General features: G+C 42.4%; 1 protein-coding gene across 22 annotated transcripts in view; it reads right to left on the reverse strand.

The window, feature by feature from the left end:
* SORBS1 (sorbin and SH3 domain containing 1) overlaps window positions 1-22769 on the reverse strand; it is a 115447-nt gene that overhangs the window by 69097 nt on the left and 23581 nt on the right. For 3 of the 22 annotated variants that reach the window (XM_054163317.1, XM_054163320.1, XM_054163310.1), the window contains exons 1-2: window positions 8872-8972; window positions 202-257 (exon numbers count right to left, since the gene is read on the reverse strand). In XM_054163317.1, the coding sequence (XP_054019292.1) occupies window positions 202-257; window positions 8872-8903 (88 nt within the window). In that variant the 5' untranslated portion in view covers window positions 8904-8972. Of the gene's footprint in view, window positions 1-201; window positions 258-8871; window positions 8987-18378; window positions 18490-22769 lie in introns of those variants that run through there. The other 19 variants (XM_054163321.1, XM_054163313.1, XM_054163314.1 and 16 more) reach the window with 12 other exon arrangements.

Here is a 22769-nt window from a genome sequence, read left to right on the forward strand (position 1 = left end):
AAGGCCAGGACTCTTTTTATGATGAAGCAATTTCACTTAATAGTTAAAATTCCCTAATCACTTTCAAGGGCTTTGACTCTTTTCTGGCAGGCTGAAGAATAGAAAAAAAGGCAAGAAAGCATAATTGCACCTGAAAGAGGAATATTTCTGGTAATAAGTAAGAATGCCACTGAGGGCAAGTGGAAAACAACACAGACTTACCAGAGTCCATTGTGGCAGAGGAACTTGCCTTTTTCACGTCTGGATTTTGTTTATGTCTGTTTAAAGGGAAAGACAGAATGGTTATGTTCTGTTTCATGCCTGCCCAGATAGCACTGGACAAGATGCTGAACATTCATCATGAAAGTCACAATAACAGTCATGATTTCTTTAAAGCATCTACTTTCAATACCGAAAAGGATGTACAGCTCCCACCGGTTAGATTTTTTGCTGATAATTATCAGAAATTAAAGATTATTTCTACCCAATATAAGTACTACTTTTGGGCTTTAATACTAATCCTTAGCATTAAATTGTAAGATACTGATTAAAGAGTAAGAGCCTATATAAGGCAAAGAGCAAATCTGGCTAGCTCCCAACATATAAAATGTTCATCACCTTTAAGAAAAATTTCCCCAAATCTCAGTGAGACTAAAAGCTTTAAGCTAAAAACCTCAACTTAGACCACTGCCATATTTCAAGGCAATTTCTTGCTCAGATCAAAGTCAGTCTCTCCTTTGAAGAATGTGACAATACAGAAGAGATACACTTGTTTTCACATCAACCATTTCCAGTCCTGCAGTGCTGCTGCTGTTTTCAGGAACAGACTCAGGATTTTCAGGATCAGTAAGTGAAACTTTAAAACTTCAATCCTACTGGGGTAAAAGGCTATGAAATTACCAACTCAGGAACAAAAAAAACCAACAACAAACCAACCAACCAACCAACCAAAATAAACCAACACCCCACAATCAAACCAACTCAGAGGGGGACCAGCAGAGAAAAGAAGTCAATTTTCATGGTCATGACAGTCTATGGAGGAAAACTGTGAGCCTTAGTTGTACTCCATGACCACACCTGTGGGGACTTGATATCTGCAGCAAACAAACAGGTTTCAATGTCACACCACAGATGTTGGTTGAGTAGTTAGAGTGGCATTTCTACAAACAAGTCTGTGTTTGCTAAGATCTCTCTAAAGGTCCTGCAAACCCTTCAATTTTGTGTTCCAAACTTTTTTACCTCTCTCAAAGGCTAGGACTGAAGAGTGAGATCAAACGTAACTTCAGACAAAGGAATGGCTTTCATGACATGAATACAGATACTTGAACTTGCAAAATCACACCTAAATGGAGACCCTGATCTGTGAAGTACATGAAAACATTGCTCAGAGAAGCAAGAAACTAAACAAGAGTTGGAGACTCTTTCTCCTGTTACATGAAATGGAGGCAGCAATGGGACATTCTAAGAGGTGAAAATTGCCTTCAGGGAATTAAATATGCATTCCGGCCTGAAATACTCCGATTCTTAACTAGCATTTGTTTCATACCAGCCAGAATGTAATGAGCATGTTCAACAGATAGTCAAAAGAAAATTCAGCAAGCAAATATAGTAACAGATCAGTGTGTAAAACCAGCCAGTACCTGGACTCTCCAGTATGCCACCCCAGCCACAGCTGCCAAAACATAATTATTGAAATATTTTCTTTATTAAAATATACACATAATACATAAATTACTGGTTGGTGAAGGCTCAGCAGCATACAGTTTAACTCTAAGTTGATCCCAGTAAAACACAGTGTGAAATGGAGGGTACAGTCCAAAAACAGTCAACAACAAAAGCTAAGCCCAACTAAAAAGTCTGCTGCCCAACCTTGCCTGCCTATCCAGTATCAGTTTTTTGCTTCTACCATTTTGTATTAGCAGGAAACACCCTAAAACATTAAGAGTTGACACTGCCTGGAAATTTAGACAAATGTACTTAACAATAATGGTCTTTCTTTATCTCCATACATTTCATTAATGGAAAGATGTCTTAATTCAAGCAAAGCAGAAACAGGTGAAAGTGATAGGCTATCCAGACTAACAAGGTTTGTAGCAGCATCTCACTATTCTGTGTACACAAAACTATTATGAGTTAAATTCCCTGGATAAATACAAGTTCCTCCTCAGGGCATGAAGGAAACTACAAGATGGTGTATTACTGCAGTAAGTCTCAACTCATCTTTAGGATTAAAGCCATTCTGATGTTGAGAAGGTTACTAGTACTCAGGGGTTTTGACTTGGCACTGGTGCACTCTATGAGCTTCATGAAAGTCAACAGAAAGTTTCTTCTACTCCAAGCATCCACAAAAGGTTGTAAACTTTCTTCTGATATACAGATTATAAAGGCAGGGGTAGGGTATGTGTGTGGGGGGTGTGAAATAAATCTAGTGTATTACCTTTTCAGGAGTGGAAGGCAGAAATACTAGCTTATGTGTCTGGACAAGGGTTGCTGCAATCCCAGAGCCCAGGTCCCCTTCCACAATGGCTGTATCCAAGCAATTAAACTTGTAACCCCATGATTCATGCTTTTTGAACTGTCCTCTATTGAGAGACAGTCACATTACAACTGCCAGAAAACCCTGATTCCAGTGATGTCTTTTGATTCAAGAGTCTTGACATTGCTTACAGTGTCAAGCACTGACCTTCACTGCATTAGTAAAAGCATTAAGGAAAGAATTCACACCAAATAAAAGCACAATTATTTAGCCTTAAAAGAATAAATTACTTTTCACAAGAAGTGACTTGAGGATACAAATAACATGATAATTTAAAATGTTTGCTAAAATTAGGTGGAGGAAGTGTACAAACTCATTAGAACTAGACCTGGAAAAAATACTTTTACATGTATCCTCATACTTTGTAGCAGTTACAGCATTCAACTAAAATAACAAGCATTCTGTGTTCATTTACTGTGAAACTAATCAGCATTATTCAAGTACTCAAATAAGCACATACTTAATGTCAGGTTCCCACAGACAGAGTGGATTCAGTGTGCTCAGGGTGAGTGTAAGCAATCCTGAGTGCTTTAACATTAGTGTAACTCCAGAAATGCCATTTAAAAGTTGGGTTTGATCAGCTGAAGATCTGCATACTAATTTGCTGCATGCAGGTGGAAATAACTGCTGTTTAGATTGAGGAAATTATGGTGCGCATTTGGAGTTGAAAACATTGTTCAGTACCTTTTTGCGTCAGAGCTACAGAGTCATTTTACCTGTCTGCTGTATACTTAACCCAAACCACATATCAAAGCACTATCAAGTTTAACCTAGCCTGCTGTTTGGACTAGACACACAGTCCAGAGAGCACATCTTGCTTCATGGCCCCAGTACAGCAAATCATTGCCCTCTGTAAAACTTGGAAGGTACAAGCTTTAAGTCAGTGTGCAATGAATGTTTGGATGGTCTATCTTTCCAGCAGCTCCTGCTAGGTTGGCCATGCAGGCTGTCTGTGAGCTGTGGGAGCAGGTGGATCTGGAAACATTTTCTGCTCCCACTTCCACTCCAGAACTTCCTGTAAACACGCATGCACATACATACATCAGCACTTCAGAAGGAAGGCCTTCAAAGGGAACCAAAAATCGGATCCCTCCTGTCAATATTTAAAACAGAGAAAGCAGTACTGCCAGATCAGGCAAAGCAAAACAAAGACAGAGAGAAAGACAGACACAGCCAAAAAGAAATAAAATTTTTAAAACCCCTCCAAACCCTGCAGGTGTCTCCTTCCGGCTCCCTGCTCTAATCAGCTAACCAGTGTCTCCTTGCCAGACTGGAATTCATGCCTTTCCTGAAATGTTACAGACATAGCAACAAAGGCTTCAAAGCTGCAGATATTTAAAACACAATAAAAGGTAATGCATTCCTCGAGGCATAAGCCAGCAGCTGTAACCCTGAACATGCCAATGTCCATAGGTAACATCCACCAACTCCTTGCCGATTCAGTCATACCTCTAGACAGACATTAGTTTCCTTCCTCCCTTTCACCCTGATTTCTCCAAGGCTGCAGCTCCTTCCCTACTTGGTGTGGAAAAGAGAGCAGTGCATTTAGAAGCCTATTTAGGAGGAATGCAGATAAGTGGCAACTACTTCTGCACAGCACATCTCTGGATTATCTCACATGCTCTAAACATTCGAGTACGCCAGCTACAATGGCAGGGGGTAACAAACAGCTCATGAATAGTTCCAAGCAAGGACACACACTGAAGTCACTGGTATCTCAGCTAAGAGTTGCAGGCGGTGGTTATTTTTGGATGGTCTAATGCGTACGTGGGGAAAAGTAATTTCCTTTTGTTTCTTCTCTTATTATTGACAGCATAGGATTTTAAAATAATTGCTAAACATGAGATGAGCATTCAAAATATTAGGCAGGTCCTTTACATTCCTGAGATTTGGACTCCTGCTTTATCTTCTCAGTTCTGAGGTGTTTTACAGTTTCAAAGATTTCTTCCCATGTACAAGAACTTTAAGTGCTTTGTGCCTGCACTTATATGAAAAATCAGATTCTTATTTATATTAATATAATCTACGAGTTGAAGCTTTTTTGGAGAAAAAAATAAGATTTCAGAATTAAGGGATGATAACTAATCACAAAATTTCCTTTTCACTTTGTCAAGTCCCATTTGTTTGGCCCCTGGCTCAGGCCATTTCTCACATTGATACCAACTGATCCTGACTCAGAGGTTCCATTCAACTGGCCATGTCAGCAATGTAGAGTCCCAAATCTGGGAAGTAGGTAGGCAAAGAGCTGCACTGCAGCCAGCGCCTCCCATCAGGACATTCCTCTGCTTAAAAGAGCTTGCTGGAAAACATATCTCCTCTGTACTTCTCACTCTGCATCACACAAAATGTGGCAAGAAAAAAAAAAGTAGCTACCATGCAGGAGGCAGCTCCAGGTTAACCAAGGCAATGAGGTTTGAGCTCTCTCTGCATGTATCATTAGTCTCTTATCCTAAAATACTAAGAGAAATATATTACCTGCCATTTTTATTTTAAAGGTTAAAGGATATTCTGTCATTCCTTCAGAAGACATTATGCTCCTAACAGTAAATGTCATGAAAAGGCTATGAATATGCAAGCAGTGCACATAAAAGAATCATAATTCTGTACAAGACAACAGCCTCCCCACTCTCTTCATCAAGTGTTAAGACAGCAGAGAGGGAGCAGTGAAAGCTCACTAAATGAAACAAAAGGCAGCATAAAACATGAGCTTGGGTAAGGTGTTCTTATAAATAATTGAATTTACAGCTGTTAAAATAAATAAACATAGCACATTTCATATGCAGTACTGTTGCCTTTTTTTTTTCTTAATATAGTACGTGTTTGTTTCCTTCTGCATGGGCAAAACAAAATTATTTGGGCATATGTGTCAAATTTTCTTCCATTTAAGAGGAATGTGCTACTCGATAATATAAGTCAAAGAGGAAACGTAAACTAGACGTGGCTTTAAGAACTCAGAGATGCTTTTGAACTAAGTCATCTTACAGTCATCAGCTTTAGAGTAAACAGAGTTTAGCTGCAACCTGAGTTTAGTCAGTTCAAGGTCACCAGTTTTGGAACTGGGGGCAGAAAAGGATCTCCTGGGTCATCAGGCCTACTCCCATGCTATTGCAGGCAACTGTGTCATACAATCCTGTGCAAGAACATTTCACATTCCAGCTTAAAACTGGTATGGCTTCCTGCTTCCACCGCTCCTCCTGGAAGCCTACGACAAGACTCGTTCCTCTTACAGCTTGAATGCTGTTTCTGATCGGCAAACTAAATTTAAGTCATGGATAACTACAACTAAATCGTTTTGCACCGCTATCATTTCTGTGTTGAAACAGCTCTTCCTCCTCGTGTTAACCCCCATCCACACTTTTCAGAAAGCAGTTGGACCTCTGGGTCTTTCATCTTGCAAGCCTGTAAACATGCACTCCCAAAGCAATTGGTCTGCATGTTGTCATCCATTTCATTTGAAGATTGAACAATGTTGGCAGTACAAACAGTAAACTCTGCTTAATGTCACAGAACCAGAAAGCAAAGCCCACAGCTGACATGTCCAATAGCAAGGCTGAAAAGGTAAATCAGCTTTCTTGGTCTATGCTAATTCTGGTCTGTCTACCAAAACCATCTCTGCAGTGAGTGCTAGTTCAGATGGTGATTTGATGTCTATGAGCCCTCCTGCAAACAAACAGACTGGAATAATTTCACACTGGCCCCCAAACTTTCATTATGTAACAGTGACTTATACCTGCAGTTGTGGGGATAAAAGGCAGCTCCTGCTTGAGCCATCAACCTCCTGCTCTGCTACAGACACAGGGCTTGGAAAACAGCTGTCCAGAAGGCTGCTTGACATAGAGCAGACAGAAGAGTAACTTCACACACAGTGCATCACTGGTTCCCTCTGAAGAAATTAACTGCTCTTATCTGTAGCCTTACAGTCAAAATAATTTCTTCTCATGACAATAAATTTTAAATACACTGCAACTGGGCTTTGACTTCCTCCTGAGTCTGACGTGACTGCCCTATGGTGTTTGTAATTGATGGCTGAGATCATGGCCACAGTAGCTGTGGCCCACATATCATTTGTGCCTGCTAAAGCAACAAATGCCTTTGTGCCACACCTACACGCCCAAGCAGCTCACAGGAATATTTTTAAAACTTCAGAAAGAAAAAGTAAGACTTACTAGGACATTTTAAATAAAATTGTATATTCTCTTAAGCAGGAGACACAAGGCAGACCATATGAGAGCAGCAGAACCTGAGATTTCTGCTCAAATGTGTCTGTGGTATGTATGTTAATGCCTCGTAGATGGCAGCACTTCACAAACGAGCTGATGTACATCCTATCCAAGGGAGCTCACTGAGCACAGCTCTCAGGCTGCCAGCTCCAGAGGGGAAGCTGTAAATGATTTAACAACATACTGCAACCTGGGACCATTCAGGACAACAGAGGCTCATACAGGAATTTAGGTAGGGAGTGCATTAACTACAGGAATTGGGATTTATATAGTTAAAGGGTAATTAATTCAATGATACTAGATTTACCTTTTTGCAAAAGGGAAATCTTTCAGGCAATTTGTAATGACCACACCTAGCCAAGAGGATGTTTGCTTTATCCTTCAGCTGAAAGAAACAGAAGATTCATTGAGTTCATGCTGTTGTGAGACTACTATTAAGAGCTGTGCAGCTGAGGTGCTCTGCATACTGCACCTAACTTTCTGTGCTCCTCTGATATGGGGCCACTTGTGCCTCTGCAGAACAATTGCTGTAAATAAACAGACCCAAATTCCAGAAGCCCTAATTACGTATAACAATGGATCCATTCAGCTGACTACAGGGTTGAGGGACAAACACTACATTGCATTTGTTACAGTGAATGGCATTCTATAAATACAGTCCATTAGATCATCTAAATAACATCCAGCAGTTTCTCTTGCATGATTTTGTATAACAAAGACTACAAAGACTGTCTTCACCTCTGTCACACACACTCAAACAGTGAAGTAGCAAGTAAGAGGAAGTTACATTGAGTAGAACTACTAATCAGAGACTGACTAGTGTCACAAAGTTCAAATCCAGATTACAAACATTTCACAAAAATAAGGGTAGAGAGAAGATTCTGATGCACCTCTGACATATAAACCAGACCCTTTCATGCTACAGACCATGCCAGATACATCCTGAGATTCCTAGTTAAGCAGGGAAATTGCACAGGCATTAATGAGTGCTCACTGTGGCAACCACACCAAATATTAATTTTTAATTATGATCTCTGCTAGCACTGGCTGTTTCGAAGGTCTGCAGACTCACTCACTAAGCAACAGCTAACACTTTTCAAAGTATGCCAGTGATATTGCTATTTTATGCAGAGATGGAAAATTTAGGTCTCTGTTCCACGCAACATCTGAAATCAGCTGAGCTGTCAAAGTTTAACAAGGTGCATGTATTAGTCTTACTAGTTGCTTTTTATGTTTTCAGAATGGGCAAAAACTGTTTGAGAGGTGGTCTCATTTACACACAACTGCAATGTACTCCACCACAAGGGAACCAACACTCCTTTGACAAGCCTAGGGAAAGTTGAAATTAGACAGGGTCATTCTCCTTAGCCTTTGCCAACCTGGAGGCATTGCTGCAGTACAAAGATTGCCAAGGAGCTGATTCATCTGCCTGAGTATCAGGCACAAATGGTCCCAGCAGAACTCAGATGGCTGGTCACTACCACACATCCAAGCTCAGAGAGCGCACCCATGCCTGCCAGGTAATTCAGGCCAAAGTGCTGGCCTAGCCCTCTTGTACCATGCTCCTCTAAAGTCATCTAAACACTGGAATGAAGAACACAGTGAAGGCTCCTCTACTCAGTACTGAAAATGCTTTGAGAAAACCAAAGTGCTGGGTTCACCAACAGTCTGACATTCTAAATGTCTCCAGAAATAGCAAAAAGTCCTCATCTTCCCTTCACTCTGACTCCTCCAGCCTCAGGTGACCAAATTCACATACTGCAATCAACTCCACATCCATTCTGACCACTTCCCTTTTAGAAACTGCCTCAGAATCAGCGCTCAGGAATGGTGTTCAATCAAATTGTCAGGAGAAAGATCCAGTCACTAGGGTAAGGAGGCGAGAACCTCTCCATTTCCCTTTCTGAGAACACAAGCCTGTTTAGTGACTACCTTGATATCTCCCCTTTTTTTCAAGCATCTGGAAATACCTATCCAAACGAAAGAAACAATCTGAAAACCAGTGTGTACTGCCTTACTTACAGTGCATGTTAGCACATGCCAATGTAATGTGAAGTCCTGAGAGTTCAGCTCACAGCAGCTCTAGAAGGGCTAGCTTTGACTAACTGTGACCAAAAAATATATTTATGTCCTTACCTGGATTCAGACTTTTCAGTTAGTGGTGCCATTTTCTTAGTCTCTTTCACTCCATACCAGGTACAAAAGAGTTAAGGAAACTTTTCACTATGTTACCCAGACACTTGGCTGCTGAGGTGTAACAAGAAATTTGTGGAGGCATCTCTGTTTCTCTCTGTCACCCTTAAATACTTTGCTCCTCCTACTGCTGTGCTTTAATTAGCCAGTTGGTTCTTAGTCACATCATCATGCCACTAGACTTGCTCACCATCAGCCACCCCCACTCAGCCTGCCTGTCAGTGCCCTGCCATTGTCATCAGAAAAAACAGAGGCTCTTCCTGCAGCTTTGGAGCTGGGGAAAGGAAAGAGTTTGGAGGTGATACTCTTGTGGTAGCATGGTTGAGGAACACACTTCAGAAAGGAAGTTTCAGGCTGATCCTGAAGAAATACTACAAGACAAGGAAACACTTGAAAAATCCCTTCTTCTTTTTTTTTTTTTTTAATTATTTTTATTAAACCAGGCAGCATCTGCTTCTCAAGGAAGGAATATTTTCATTAGCACCGCACATGGCAGGTCATATTTCAACGGGTAGGAGCTGGAGTGGCAGCTAAAGTTTCTGCATTTGGCAGCTGAGATTTGCAGCATAAATACTTGACATGACACAATGGGAAACTCACTGCTTGCATGGCTATCACACATTATATGCCCACTTCATGGGCATAATGGTAGGCATCAAAGGAGCTTTTAAGCCACAAGTCGTACTAAGGTTTTCCAGTAGTGAGGTGTCTCCACAACAGTGCAGCCTGGCTTCCCTTTAGACAGCCTAAGTCTTGCACTGGAGTGGCGGATGTGCCGGCTCTTACATTCGCACATCCCCAGGCCTGGGCAGCCTGTTGGTAAGGAGTAGCAGCACAGGGTCACCCCTGCTTCCACCACAAATGCCAGCGGAAGAAATGATTAAGACCAAGACTTGAAATCAGATCTTGGAAGTAGGTTCATGCAAGACCAAGTTGTACCTTAATAGCAGAAATAATTTGAAGGCTATCCTCAAGTCTGTTGGTACTGTCCTTTGTCACATCACAGCAACCAGTGCACCAACACTGATGGCTTTCATGACTGACACTCCACAGTGCCTCTGCCTGCAGCCTATCTCTGGATTTTGGTTCCTCAAACACACATGTTCAGGAACTGACCTGCTACCATATTCACAAACTGAAAAAGAGTAGTGAAAATCCTTGCAAGGTGAGCATCTCAGAATTGAAACAAGATCTAGAAAGTGACACAGATGGCAAGAGTTGCTGATTACAGAAGAGCATAAAGCAAAGGTTACTGTGTGGGTCAACACTCTAAATTCAGATTCTTTCAGTAAAATGTTAGTGAAGGACGCAGAACAAAAGTCTCCAAATACCTACACACTTAAACCCGTACTGATGCACTTTGAAATGCTGAGAAGCTGTCAGCAACACAAGCTCTCCTTTTTTCCTCCCCAATACACCTTTTAGCATCTCAATACTTATCCCCAAATGAAACACTTAATTGGTAGCCAGCATAGGCACCATTCTGACTTGGTATACTGGCTAAGAGTCCAAAAGATGTTGGAAAGTACTGCTCTATCTTCACAGAATCACAGAATCACCAAGGTTGGAAGAGACCTCAAAGATCATTGAGTCCAACCCATCACCACAGACCTCATAACTAAACCATGGCACCAAGTGCCATGTCCAATCTCCTCTTGAACAGCTCCAGGGATGGTGACTCCACCACCTCCCTGGGCAGCACATTCCAATGGCGAATGACTCTCTCTGTGAAGAACTTTCTCCTCACCTCGAGCCTAAACTTCCCCTGGCACAGCTTGAGACTGTGTCCTCTTGTTGTGGTGCTGGTTGCTAGAGAGAAGAGACCAACACCCTCCTGGCTACAACCACCCTTTGGGTAGTTGTAGACAGCAATAAGGTCTCCCCTGAGCCTCCTCTTCTCCAGGCTAAACAATCCCAGCTCCCTCAGCCTCTCCTCGTAGGGCTTGCGCTCAAGGCCTCTCGCCAGCCTTGTTGCCCCTCTCTGGACACATTCAAGTGTCTCAATGTCCTTCTTAAACTGAGGGGCCCAGAACTGGACACAGTACTCAAGGTGTGGCCTAACCAGTGCATAGTACAGGGGCACAATGACTTCCCTGCTCCTGCTGGCCACACTATTCTTGACGCAGGCCAGGATGCCATTGGCCTTCTTGGCCACCTGGGCACACTGCTGGCTCATGTTCAGCCAGCTGTCAATCAGCACCCCTTTCTGTTTGTCTGCTCTCCAGCCACTCCAGCCCCAGCCTGTAGCTCTGCATGGGGTTGTTGTGGCCAAAGTGCAGCACCTGGCACTTGGATTTGTTGAATGCCATCCTGTTGGACTCTGCCCATCTGTCCAGTCAGTCAAGGTCCCTCTGCAGAGCCCTTCTGCCCTCTAATAGATCAACATCTGCTCCCAACTTGGTATCATCAGCAAATTTGCTGATGACTGACTCAATCCCCTCATCCAGATCATTAATGAAGATATTAAAGAGGATGGGGCCCAGCACTGATCCCTGGGGGATACCACTAGTGTCTCACTCCATTTAAGACCAATCCCATACATCAGTGTAAACATGCTACTGGCAGTTCTAACTAGAGGGCTCAATCCTGGGGTTCTGGCTTCGTTTACACCAGCAGATATCAGAGGCCATTTGCAAACTGCACATCTGGACCTAGGGCTCAGACTCCAGCTACTTTAAAAGTCAGATGTGTTTGGTTTGGGTGAAGAAGGAAGAGGATTATTTCTGATACTTCAGCAATCAAAATGAAGGATGATGGAAACCAGTATGTTTTGAATTATTAGACCCTACTGTCTTCTCAAAAAAACTCAACATGCCCCGCCCCCTCCCCCAAAATAAATAAATCCCAAAACACCACAACAAAACTCAAACAAAAATCCAACCCAACCCAAACCAATGACAAAAAACCCAACCCCCCAAACCCTCCTGTTCTCAAAAAAAAGAGAAGCCAACAAAAAAGCTCACAACATTGTCCAAAGTAAGCTCTGCAGACATCAATTACTAGAAACATACTTGTTTATAAAAATCTCTCACCACCAGAAGAGAGCCTTCTTGTTCTACTTCAGTTGGAGCCTGGACTGCGTGACACTGTGTCATCTGAAAGCCCTGCTGGCTGTGTAGCAGGGGTTTATAAACAAGCCTCCAAGAATTTATCTTCAGGTAATAAAAATGACTGCAATTGAAATGCTCAAAGAGTAGAAACCATACTGTAAAAATACCCAAAACTAGTGAATAAAAGAATGGTGCCTAGGGGGAGGCAAAGCAGGGAAGGGTCCAGGGGCTGGCTCAGTTCCAAACTTAGACAGGAAAGTGTTCAGGTCAAGAATTGACCCTGGTTTTTTCAGGAACCAGGTTAGCAAACCTTCAAACAACTTGTCAAGGAGGGCAGAGTTTCTGCTACAGACCATCACTTGCATAAAAAAATGGATTTTCACAGAATTTGTTATTCCACTGGGGAGATGGGAGAACTGGGCACCAAGCTTTGCACAGCTGCACTGCCACAGCACTTGGTTGTATTCAAAGACAGCCCTGACTGAAAGATAAAAATCTCTATGCAGTGTTGCCATTTTAATCAACTCATGATAATGGTGAACTATTGCTATTTTCCTAGCAACCAGTGCTGCACAATCACTGCCGTGGTTTTTGTCCTGGTAATACCCATGCCTATGAAAAAGACATCACCACCGTAACAGCCGAAGGAAACAGCAGTAGGGACAAAATTTGCACAACAAAGGAAGTCTTTGGCATAACAGGGCTAGATACCAGTTCTAGGATATTCTGGACCAGTGCTCTAGAAGCCACTGGATAAACCTACCCTCATCATGTCTGTTTTGCTTACCAAAGTTATAAACAAGTCCTTTTGATGGAGGGAATGGGTTGCTGCAGTTACAAGCTACCCTGGAATGTCTGCTGCATAATCCGTGTTTGTGTTTTGATAAATGTCACACACCTTTACTGTTTCTTTTAGGCCACCCCAATATGCCATGGAGCTAGGCTTTCCAGCCATCAGAAGAGGCATGTGGCATGTAGTTCAGAAAAGGAAGCACTTTCAATAGATCTGGGAGATGCTAAGCAAAAGTGACTGAAATTACTTGGTTCTGCAGATGGACGAGGAAGGCGAGCAAACTTACATCATGTTTGTACTTAGAATTCACATCTCTCTTGAGTTCAGGGGTTTGAGTTGCAAAACAAAACGCGAATCAAAATAATATGCTGCTCCTGGAGTTCCACCCAGTACCATGAGTGAGCACAAACTCATTCACTCAGTGTCCTCACCCTGCTGGGCTGGAGCTTCTGCTTTGTTACAAAAGAGCCACCCAGGTTCTGGTTAGGACAGTTTTGCAGCACCTCCCTATCAGAGATGAGCCTTAGCATGCCCCAATGCTCCCAACACCCCTTGGATGCCTCAGACCTGAGCCTGAACTCTGCCGCTCAGCCCTCCCCAGCTGAAAGCTACAGGAACCAGTATTCACTACAGAATGAAATGCTGCTGCCAGCAGCCCCTACAGTCTGACAGGCAACTGCACAAGAACTCAGGAAACACAGCTGAATCTACATGGCATGAAGGGGTTCAGACTGACACCAAAGACTGAGTAAAACTCCTTGCAAAGGTGTACACACACCTTTTAATAGCTCTAGACAGGAACTTAATTTGCCAGAAGGAGCTAGTTTGAAGGGCACAAGAGGTTAAGGGTGAGCAAGAGACCCTTGTAACCATAATGTGTTACAGTGAAAGTGTACAGAGAGAACAGCACAGACTGCAAGGCAAACTGCTAGAAAATGTTCTGAAATGGCTGAGAACAGCAAATGCATAATATGGCTTTTATGCTGAAGAACTGTCCCAGCATCCCTGCTGGTTGTTGGAAATAAGGGATATGCTGTAGGCTGCTGATTCAAAATAGATAAAAATACTCCCTGGTACAATCACAGTTTACCAGGATTTGGAATCTACAGCATCTTAAGGAAGACTTCTGTGAGAGGCATGGCTCCTGCTGCTATCTTTTACTGACTGGAGAGCTCAGCAGGAGCTGGAAAGCACTGGCTTGCACCACCACCAGCTGAGGGCGATCAGCTGTTTAGCAGTCACCTGAGTAGCAGTTTCCACCTGCTCTTACTGATCTGCTGACCTATTTAAACTCTCATGCATAGAAGAACATATAAACTCTACCTTGAACAGATTGCTAACCCTAGTCCACGCAATCTTGTGGCAATCAAGACCACATAAATATGACGCTGGAGAGGAAAATCTTAGGGCTCTGCCCTTGGGGCTCTTCCCCAAGTCCTAAGGAAATTAATGGCAATTGCAGCATGCAGTAAGCAAAACATGCATTCTCATCTGCTCATAAGTATCTCCAGCCCTTTAAACTCTGCACTGCCACTTACACTCATTCAAACTGGAAGCAAAAGTTGCATGCTGTGCTTTGTGGCGTATATAGCAAACTGGGGCACGGGACATAAGGGTTATGCCCAGTGATCATTGGATTCTGTGAGAATCCATGCTCTGTTCCTTTACTACAGAAGACCATCAATGACACTGTGTACTAAGTTTTGTTTACACCAGAGCCATCCTTACTGATAAACCAGCACCCCATTCAACAAACAGCAGCACTGGCTGTGAAGGTAACAGAATACATCCCAATCAATATTAAAAGGTTTTGTAATGGCACTAGCTGCTTAGCAATGCATTTAACCTTTGTGCTTAGAGCTGAAATCTACCTTAAGATACGGTCAGAACAAAAGTCACCACCTATATGGTATGCAAGGAACCTGATTTTTGTAAAATTCTCTGGTTTTTTATATTTTTTTTTTTCAGATTCAAAACACTCAGATATTTAGGATAATCGCTGGGCCAGCACCTAGACTTACTGCCTCTTCCAGTCACAGTGATTTAATAGGTTGTATAGGGTAAGAAAAGTATGAGTGCAGTAAGAAAACTAGCAGAAGCAGCAAAGAAAATTCAGACTGTGCTCTCTCTTAATTTCAGTATTTTCCTGCAAAGCTTTTCACTGCACTGTAATTGCTCAAGACAATTGAATATTCACAGCTGATCCTCTGTTCTCCAGGACCCAGAAATTAAGAGCCAAAAGAAGCAATATGTCTTCCAGTAGACAGGCTATTCATGGAAACTAAGTCCCAGCAGTTCTGTGCAATATACTTGCTATGTGCACCACTAATAAGTAGACATCCAGCCCAAAATACCAGCCTGAGGAGCAGTTTGAGTTTGCCTCTAACTTGGCCAGCTGGCTGGAGTTATAAACTACTTAAATTAGTAACTATGAAAGCTAATGCCTTTAGGAGTTAATGGGGTTTAAGTTCCCCCTTCTCCTTGATTCCTTTCCCTCAAACTATGGCTGCTACAGTTTTGAAGGCCTCACTGACTTTAAATCTGTCCTCTAAGCACAGCACTAGAGGATAGGTATACTGAGAGGAAATGCGCTCAAACCTCTTCAAGGATGCAAAGACAAAGCTCATTTCCCCCCCTGTCCTTTCCCATCATACCCATATTTCTTGTCAGAACAAAGAAACAGCAACTGAATAACTAAGTAATGATAATAACTGCTGCTCAGTGCACTGTTGGGCTCTGATTAAATTCTTCTTGGCTTCTGACCAGATTTTTAAAATAAATAAATAAAGCCACCATTTGGAGAGGCAGGACTGGCCTTACTAGCATCAGTACAAGGCTCAGTCAAGATGTTCCTGGGTCATTGCCTCTATTCAGAAAGTCCAGACCCTTCACTGTGGTGACTTGTAATGAAGTAACAAAGATATTGCCCATCAGCTCATGAGCTGCTCCCATGACACTGTGTCAAAAGTTCCTTAGCCTTTTTTTTAAACCATAGCTGTACAGGCCTTGGGGGAACATTCACCTCTGGAGGCCCAGGAGTATTGGAAGATTTCACATCCTATACTAACTCCCCTAGTACTGAACAGGCAGGAGCTGTTAGCAGATTGGGATGACAATAAGAAAAGCATTTGAAACACACTGTCCCTTCCAACATCTCTGCCTCATCGACTCTCCATCTGTTCCCAAAAGTTCAACAAAAAAAAATTACATTTCATCTTCCTTCTCTCTAGAATCTTACTGTTATTGTGCTGGTTTCTGGCACACTGTGGCACCATTCAGACTGCTTTTACAGTCTAAGATGGGGGCAGAGCTGGTGTGACCAGCTAGATGGAACCAAAACTACATTCTGAGCAACACCTTCCTCTAGAATACATCCTGCTCTGCTTCCAGGGGAAGTAGTGAAAGGACAATTTGATGCACTTCACAGCAGCCTGAGTAACATTCACTTGAAGCAATGAATTTGAAAACTGAATAAAGCAGCAGCTAATTACCATCCCTGAGAAATCTGGCCATGAGTGACAACAGCAACTCTTTAGCAACCTCTGTAAGAGATCTCTGTACGCACTAAGGGTAGATTTTTAGAGAACCTGGCAGCATTTTCCACGTTTTGCTTACCACACTTATGACAGCAAAGGACACAGTCAAAGTTTCTCATAGATATAGTTTTTCATAGACTGTTTTTTCACAGACTTAGTTTGTTTCCTGGTGCACTGGCTAGATATTTTCTCTTTCTGTGACTTTGGTCCAGCTTGTCAGGCCTGCAACTGTTTTGCCTCTGCTAAGTGCCAGATGCCTGGAGTAAAGGTCTGGGATGAATAGTTGATCTGCAGCATGCACTGCAGGTCACATTAAAAACCAACACAATGACTTAATTAGATCTTAAAAAACAATAAATGCAAATATCATGGTTTGCAAGCACTTCCCTGCATTCCCATGTGCCTCCAGATAAAGGAAAACAGACATCAGACTACAGAAAAGCAAATAATTTCTGCCATATAAAAAGGTAATGTATAAAGAGCCATTTAGAGTTCTACTTAACCTGGAATGGGGGCTAAAAAGGAAACCATTCTCCTGTACCGGCTATCCAGGCTATATTCAATGCTATGCACTACTCAAAGCACAGATGTGCCATGCATTGATGTTGCTTGACAGCCAGCAGGATTGAGCAGGCACCGATTCCTTCAAGGGAAGAAGGAAATAAGATGTCATCATCACTTGTTTGATGACATAGGTCAGCCCACAGCACAAGTATGAAGCACTACAGCTCCCAGACATGCCTCTGAGAACCAAAGCTTCTTGCAGATGTTATTTTTCCAGATCAATGCCTGACTGCATCTTTCTGGCTGAAAGAGAACCATCTACTGTATTGCCTTCTCTCTAAAGCAGCCAAACTTGAGTAGGGGGAGCTTCCCTCCCCTTTACACCCAAAGCAGAGGATCACATTCAGGTACAGTGCGAAATGGCCCATCTCTAGAGGAGACCAAGTAATTGTGTCAGTTCAGCAGTAGGGTCAGTGTGATTTTGCTTATAAGGTAGCGTGAGAAGAATGACCAAAAAACTCTCCAAAGCTTTTCCAGCTTCCTCTCCAACAACCTGGACTTTTACTCCTCAGAGAGGACTCGTTCATAAAAGATAAAACACAGATGGCTGACAAGAGCCTCTGCATGTTCAGCATGCAAAAGACTGATGCAGCTTTACCTGAAGTGCTCTGTATGACCAAAGAGAGAGAGAGGCAAACCCTCAAGAACCGCAATGTCAGTATAGATGTGACTATGGCATGGAAACAAACATCAGGTACAGTGTTATATGGGAAAGGAGTTAAGATGATCAAACAAAGCTGAAATTTGAGGCCACTGGAGCACCCTGCAGAGGAAAGGGAAGGTAAGAGACAGAAGCAACTGCTCCCCTGATACTTTCAGCCCTTTTAGAAACAAATAAATAGCCCCAAAGAGTTGTATTTGTCATTTCTAGGATACTGCTGCTTTGACTTTTGCCTTCCTGATTCCAAACAGACCCCATATCAGAGTCATCCAAAGGTGAAACAGTGGGCTTAAGTGCTTGACAGGTGAGCCTCAGCCTTGAGCGTGTCTAACACCTCTGCTTTGATGTAGAGCTCTTAAGGTTGAAGCACTTTTGTTCAAGTAATAATATCAACCCTTATCTCAGAGCTGCCAAGTTTCTTTCAATCCAAGACTTAATCTTAGACCAAATGGTACCAAAACCCCTACACCATCTCCTCTAAAGAAAACAAATTAGCTTCACCATTATTTGTAGCTGTTGTGTCTGAAGCTATCCTAAGTCTAGCCTAGCAGCCTCTCAGGGATCTGTGCAGTACAACAACTCTATCTAACAAATCTGTCTGTGATTCACCACAAAATAGCACTGGAGCTTGATTCTCTTGCAAAAGGCTCACCTACCAAAAACCCTATTATATAGAGTGGTGCTCTCACCTATATGTAGCTTTCTTTTGCACAAGGTAGGTAGGCTACTACTAGGAAGAAAAACTCCTCGGTGCAAGGGACAAAGAGAGAATTTTGATGCCCCCGCCCTAGTCAGGATGAGATCTCCCAGTGATATGATACTTTCCATCTCTTTCAGGGTACTCACATCAGTTAGCTGGCTGAATTTTTCAGGCCCAGTTTAGAAGGACAGAAACCTCCGATAGTGACTTCCACTCGTTTTTCTCTTCACATGCAACTGCTATGTAACAGCACATACCTACAAAAGTCAAAGAGCAAGAAAATGTAGTTAGTGCCACTAGTCCTGCTGTCTAACACAATTACCAAGAGGGCTGTACTAAAGCAATCAGCCATTCACAGAAATAATGTTACTTTTAGATGATGCAATTCCCTCTGCTTACCATACAGGAAACATTGCTAGTATAAACAGCAGCCTGACCAGATCTGCATCCCAGTATCCCTTATGTGAGAACCGACATGTACACTTGTCTCCAGGGAAGGCTGAAACCACATCCGTTTTCCTGCCTTTCTGCTAGAGATTCCCCCCCACCAAGCAGCAAGGACAACTGAATAGCACAAATATTCATGCCTCCCTGCAACCTACAGTCTGTTTACTAATGCAGACCACTGCTGATCTCAGCTTAGATTAGTATACTAGTTTGCAAAATGCAGAAAAAGGGACGTGAATACACATCTTGTACAGCTATCTCTGATGCATGAATAGGCTTGTCCAATACAGAGCCTGGCCTGGGAGCGAGGGATAACAACAGCCACAAAATGTAACTCCCTGCTACCAGGAATAAAAATTCTCAGAAGGAAAGGCAGGCAGACACATACTAAGAAGCATACATCAGGTTGTCGTCAGACAAATTCCTTGACTAGGGTACCCAGCTAGACAGACAGCCACAGAAGACAATTTTTACTGTTTTGTTTGTTTGTTTTGATGGTTAGTAAATGTGACTTTTTAACTCCAGTCCAATAGTAACTCTAAACAGTTAATTTGACATTGATTTGATAGATGGCTGTGCAGCTTTGTTTCACTCAGTAACATTAACAGCAGCCTGGCTTTAGTGAGATGTCTTTGCAGTTTGATTTATAAGGTAAGTATTGACACCCCTCAACTTTAATCATATCATTTATCAGGCTGAACTAGTCAGCCAGTCACTCTAAGCTCCCTTGGCACTGAGTGGAGAGGAAAATTCTTCCAGAGGGCAACCCAACTTCTCTCTGCATTGCCTTTGTCATACTTCTCTGTATTGAACAACTTTAAAAAAAACACTTGAGGAGACCAACTAGTAAAGCTTCATGCCTATGCTGCATGACTGAGCAAATCTTCATGTGTGTTTTACTCAGGTTCTGAGGGGAGTGGAGTCACATTTCTTTCAACAAGCAGTGCAAGACCAGTAGTTCCAAGGGCCTGGTACAACCAGCAAGCCATATGACAGTGCAGGTGGGGCATAAACACGACACAGAAAATGGAAGATGGTGCTTAAAGGTAAAAACTCTCTCAGAATATGCTCACAGAGCCCCCAAAATATGATGGCTTTATAAGCCTCAAGACTTTTTTTAAAAGACCTGCTAATATCCCAGACAATGAGCCTAAAAGAACTAGGTTAGTTTTTCAACACAGCTAGAACAGCCCTAGCAAAACACAAGCTGAGATAAATTACTTCTCTGTTCAGTACTGTCTACTAGTTTCTCAGTCTCCAACAAAGAGAAAGGGATCAGTGAAAGGATGCATTTGAAAGGCTTACTGCTAGTACTTGGAAGAAAATTTCCCATAAAGTTGTCCAGAGTATACACCAAGAGAGCTACTATTCCAGTGGCGAGGTCAAGCCCTGGTTTTGCTGTGACACAAGAAGCTGCTCTGCTGGCAGTTTGTTTGCTCTCTCAACCTGCCCTGTCCTTGCAAGTTGGCAAAAGGCTGAAGTTGGCCAAAGTCCCAGCTACCGTAAGCTGCCCAAAACAGAGAACTCGTTACTCACCACAAGGACTAAGAACTATGTTGAGAGGGGGAGGCGAGAGTAAAAGTCACCAGAAACAACTGACAGAAACTCCTCTGTTGCACAGAGTTGTTATAACTGGGGCTTTAACCTGGCATGTAGCCAGGGAGTTCAGCATGCATGACATGGGAACAGCAACACCAGTTACGGCTGCTCTGTGCCCCAATCTAGAAAAGATAGCTAAACATCCAAACTTTCTTCTTGAAAATATGCTCCAAATGTGCTCCTGGAGGAGGGTTTATTTGGTTGGTTTGGGGTTTTGGTTTGGTTTTGGTTTAATGAGAAAAAGAAAATAAAATGCAGGATTCACAGAAGGATTCTGTTTGGACACACTTTACACCCACCACTGTTAGTGACTAAAGTTCTTCCTGTCAGTGACAGCAAAATGAGGGCAGCTGACAGCATCAGAGATGGAAGGACACTGCCAAAAAGTTTTCAACATTTTTTAATTTAAATTTTATTGGTCTTCATCTGTGCTCTGGCTTTGCCTGCTCTTACAGTTTGATTTCCATTATAACACAAAAGTCTGCTGAAAGAGTTTCCACTGAATGATACAAAAAGTACTTGGACACTTTCTGCACAAGCAGCACACAAGGCCCCCGACAGTGACTGAACTGCTCAGGGAGCTACAAAAAGCAGCACACAACAGAATCAGCGCTCCCACATGGACACTTTGACTGAATGTAACATGTTAGTGCTGAAATCAAGCAAACTGAGGAGAAAAACAAAAAAGGAACCACAAAATAAACAAATGAAACTGCAGTTTGTGTAGTTTTGATGCATCAAGTTACAGCCTAAATTTCTCCTGGTACCCAATCCCAACATAAAGGACTCTTCAGATGACGTGGAAATGGGAATAGTGGGAACAAAATGGGGATGAGCCTAAAGCACAAAAATACCAAGGTTCACGTTTTTACAGGGGTTTTCTGGAGGCTGCCCTTTTCATGCTGAGGGCTGAAGCAGTGGCTGAAATACTACAGTACAGAATCAAGCTACCTAGCTCTTTCTCCCTTTCTCAGATCAACAGATGGTAAACTGGCACATCTTAAAGGGTTTGGACACAAGCCACACTCAAACTGCATCCCCATGGAGAAAGGGCCACTGCCAAAAGCAAAAAGAAGAGGTGAGTAACAGGAAAAAATTCGTGGTCATAGTGGTCAGGCACAATCCAGCAAAACAAGCCTACATGCACATTTGTGAGCCCTGGTAATGGCACCTAGTCTCAACTAACCCACAGTAGACTGGACATTAGCCCAGCATGCTGCTGTTCTCGCATTAATTTTCTGCACTTAGCAGCTTGATCTCAAATACAACCAAGGAGACAGCACAGCTCCCAGTACCCCCCATAGTCAGCAATGGAAAACACTGTCCAAGTCATCTCGCACCTGAACACAACAGGAGGGCAGCACACACACATACACAGCCTTGAGCTCAATAACTAGAGGTGCCAAGCAAAAGAAACATAAGAGTTTCACATTGTTTTCAAGGTAAAAGGAGAAAGGGGACAACCCTGTTTGACTTAATTGTGTTGTTTGTAGAAGGCATTGGGCTGCAGAATCAAAGCAAGTACAATGGAAATGAAAACATAATCAAACACATCAGTGAGAGGCCAGCTTTGCAATGGAAAAGCAAAGGGTCAGAAAGAAAGAAAAGCAACAAATAGTACTTAGATCTAAAGGCCATTTGGAAAACAATAATGTTAGGCAGCTCTGTAAGACTGGCAGGATAAAAATATTATTATTTATCCATTGTCCACATAAGAACAGAGGGCCTCCTTTGCAAGGAGTTTAAGTTGACAAGTTAGATGAAGAGAAAACAGATACGTGGATAAGAAGTGATTTGAGGTGGTCACATAACACCAGGATCAATGCCAGGAGGAAACTGTAGCTCCCACTTTCCTAGCACAATGTTCTTTTCATTGGTAAACTGCCTCTAAGCCTGGAAATCAACACCCATCTTTTGAAGGTGTTTTCATTGAAAATTACTTGTCACCATTCTGCCTCCTGAAGGTTACCACTTCCATCAGTGCTGTTATTAATAGTGTCCTTGTAAGCACTCCATAACCTGCAGAAAGCAGAATTCATCAAGTTAAACCGACCTCATCTATTTTCTCAATGCTGATCAGACAGAGCTCATAATGTACTCTTCAGCTGGCAAAGCTACAAAGTCAACCACTGCCATTAAGTATAGCAGCAAGCAGCAGTGTGGAAGGGAGGACAAGGGTCCCTGTCTTCAATCTGAGCAACTGTTAGCTAAGTTGATGCTTGCCCTTGGTCTCAGATATGGTTATGTTCTTGCATTCTGGATGTCATAAGACTTGTCATTCAGATAAGAACAATGGATCTTTCAAAGATTTCTTATCTGAGCCATGCCATCTTGTGAGTTCTAGCTTTTTAAGTATCAAATACAGCAAAAATTACATCCTCAGTTAGTGAGGCAGAAATCAGATTCTCTAATATTTTTGCTAGAGCCAATTAACAATAATCAGACTGTTATTGATAAGCCACCTAATGTTATAGGCCTTTGGATAGCTTAT

Source organism: Dryobates pubescens, chromosome 8 (genome assembly GCF_014839835.1).
Source record: "Dryobates pubescens isolate bDryPub1 chromosome 8, bDryPub1.pri, whole genome shotgun sequence".
In the NCBI taxonomy this organism is placed as follows: Eukaryota; Metazoa; Chordata; class Aves; order Piciformes; family Picidae; genus Dryobates; species Dryobates pubescens.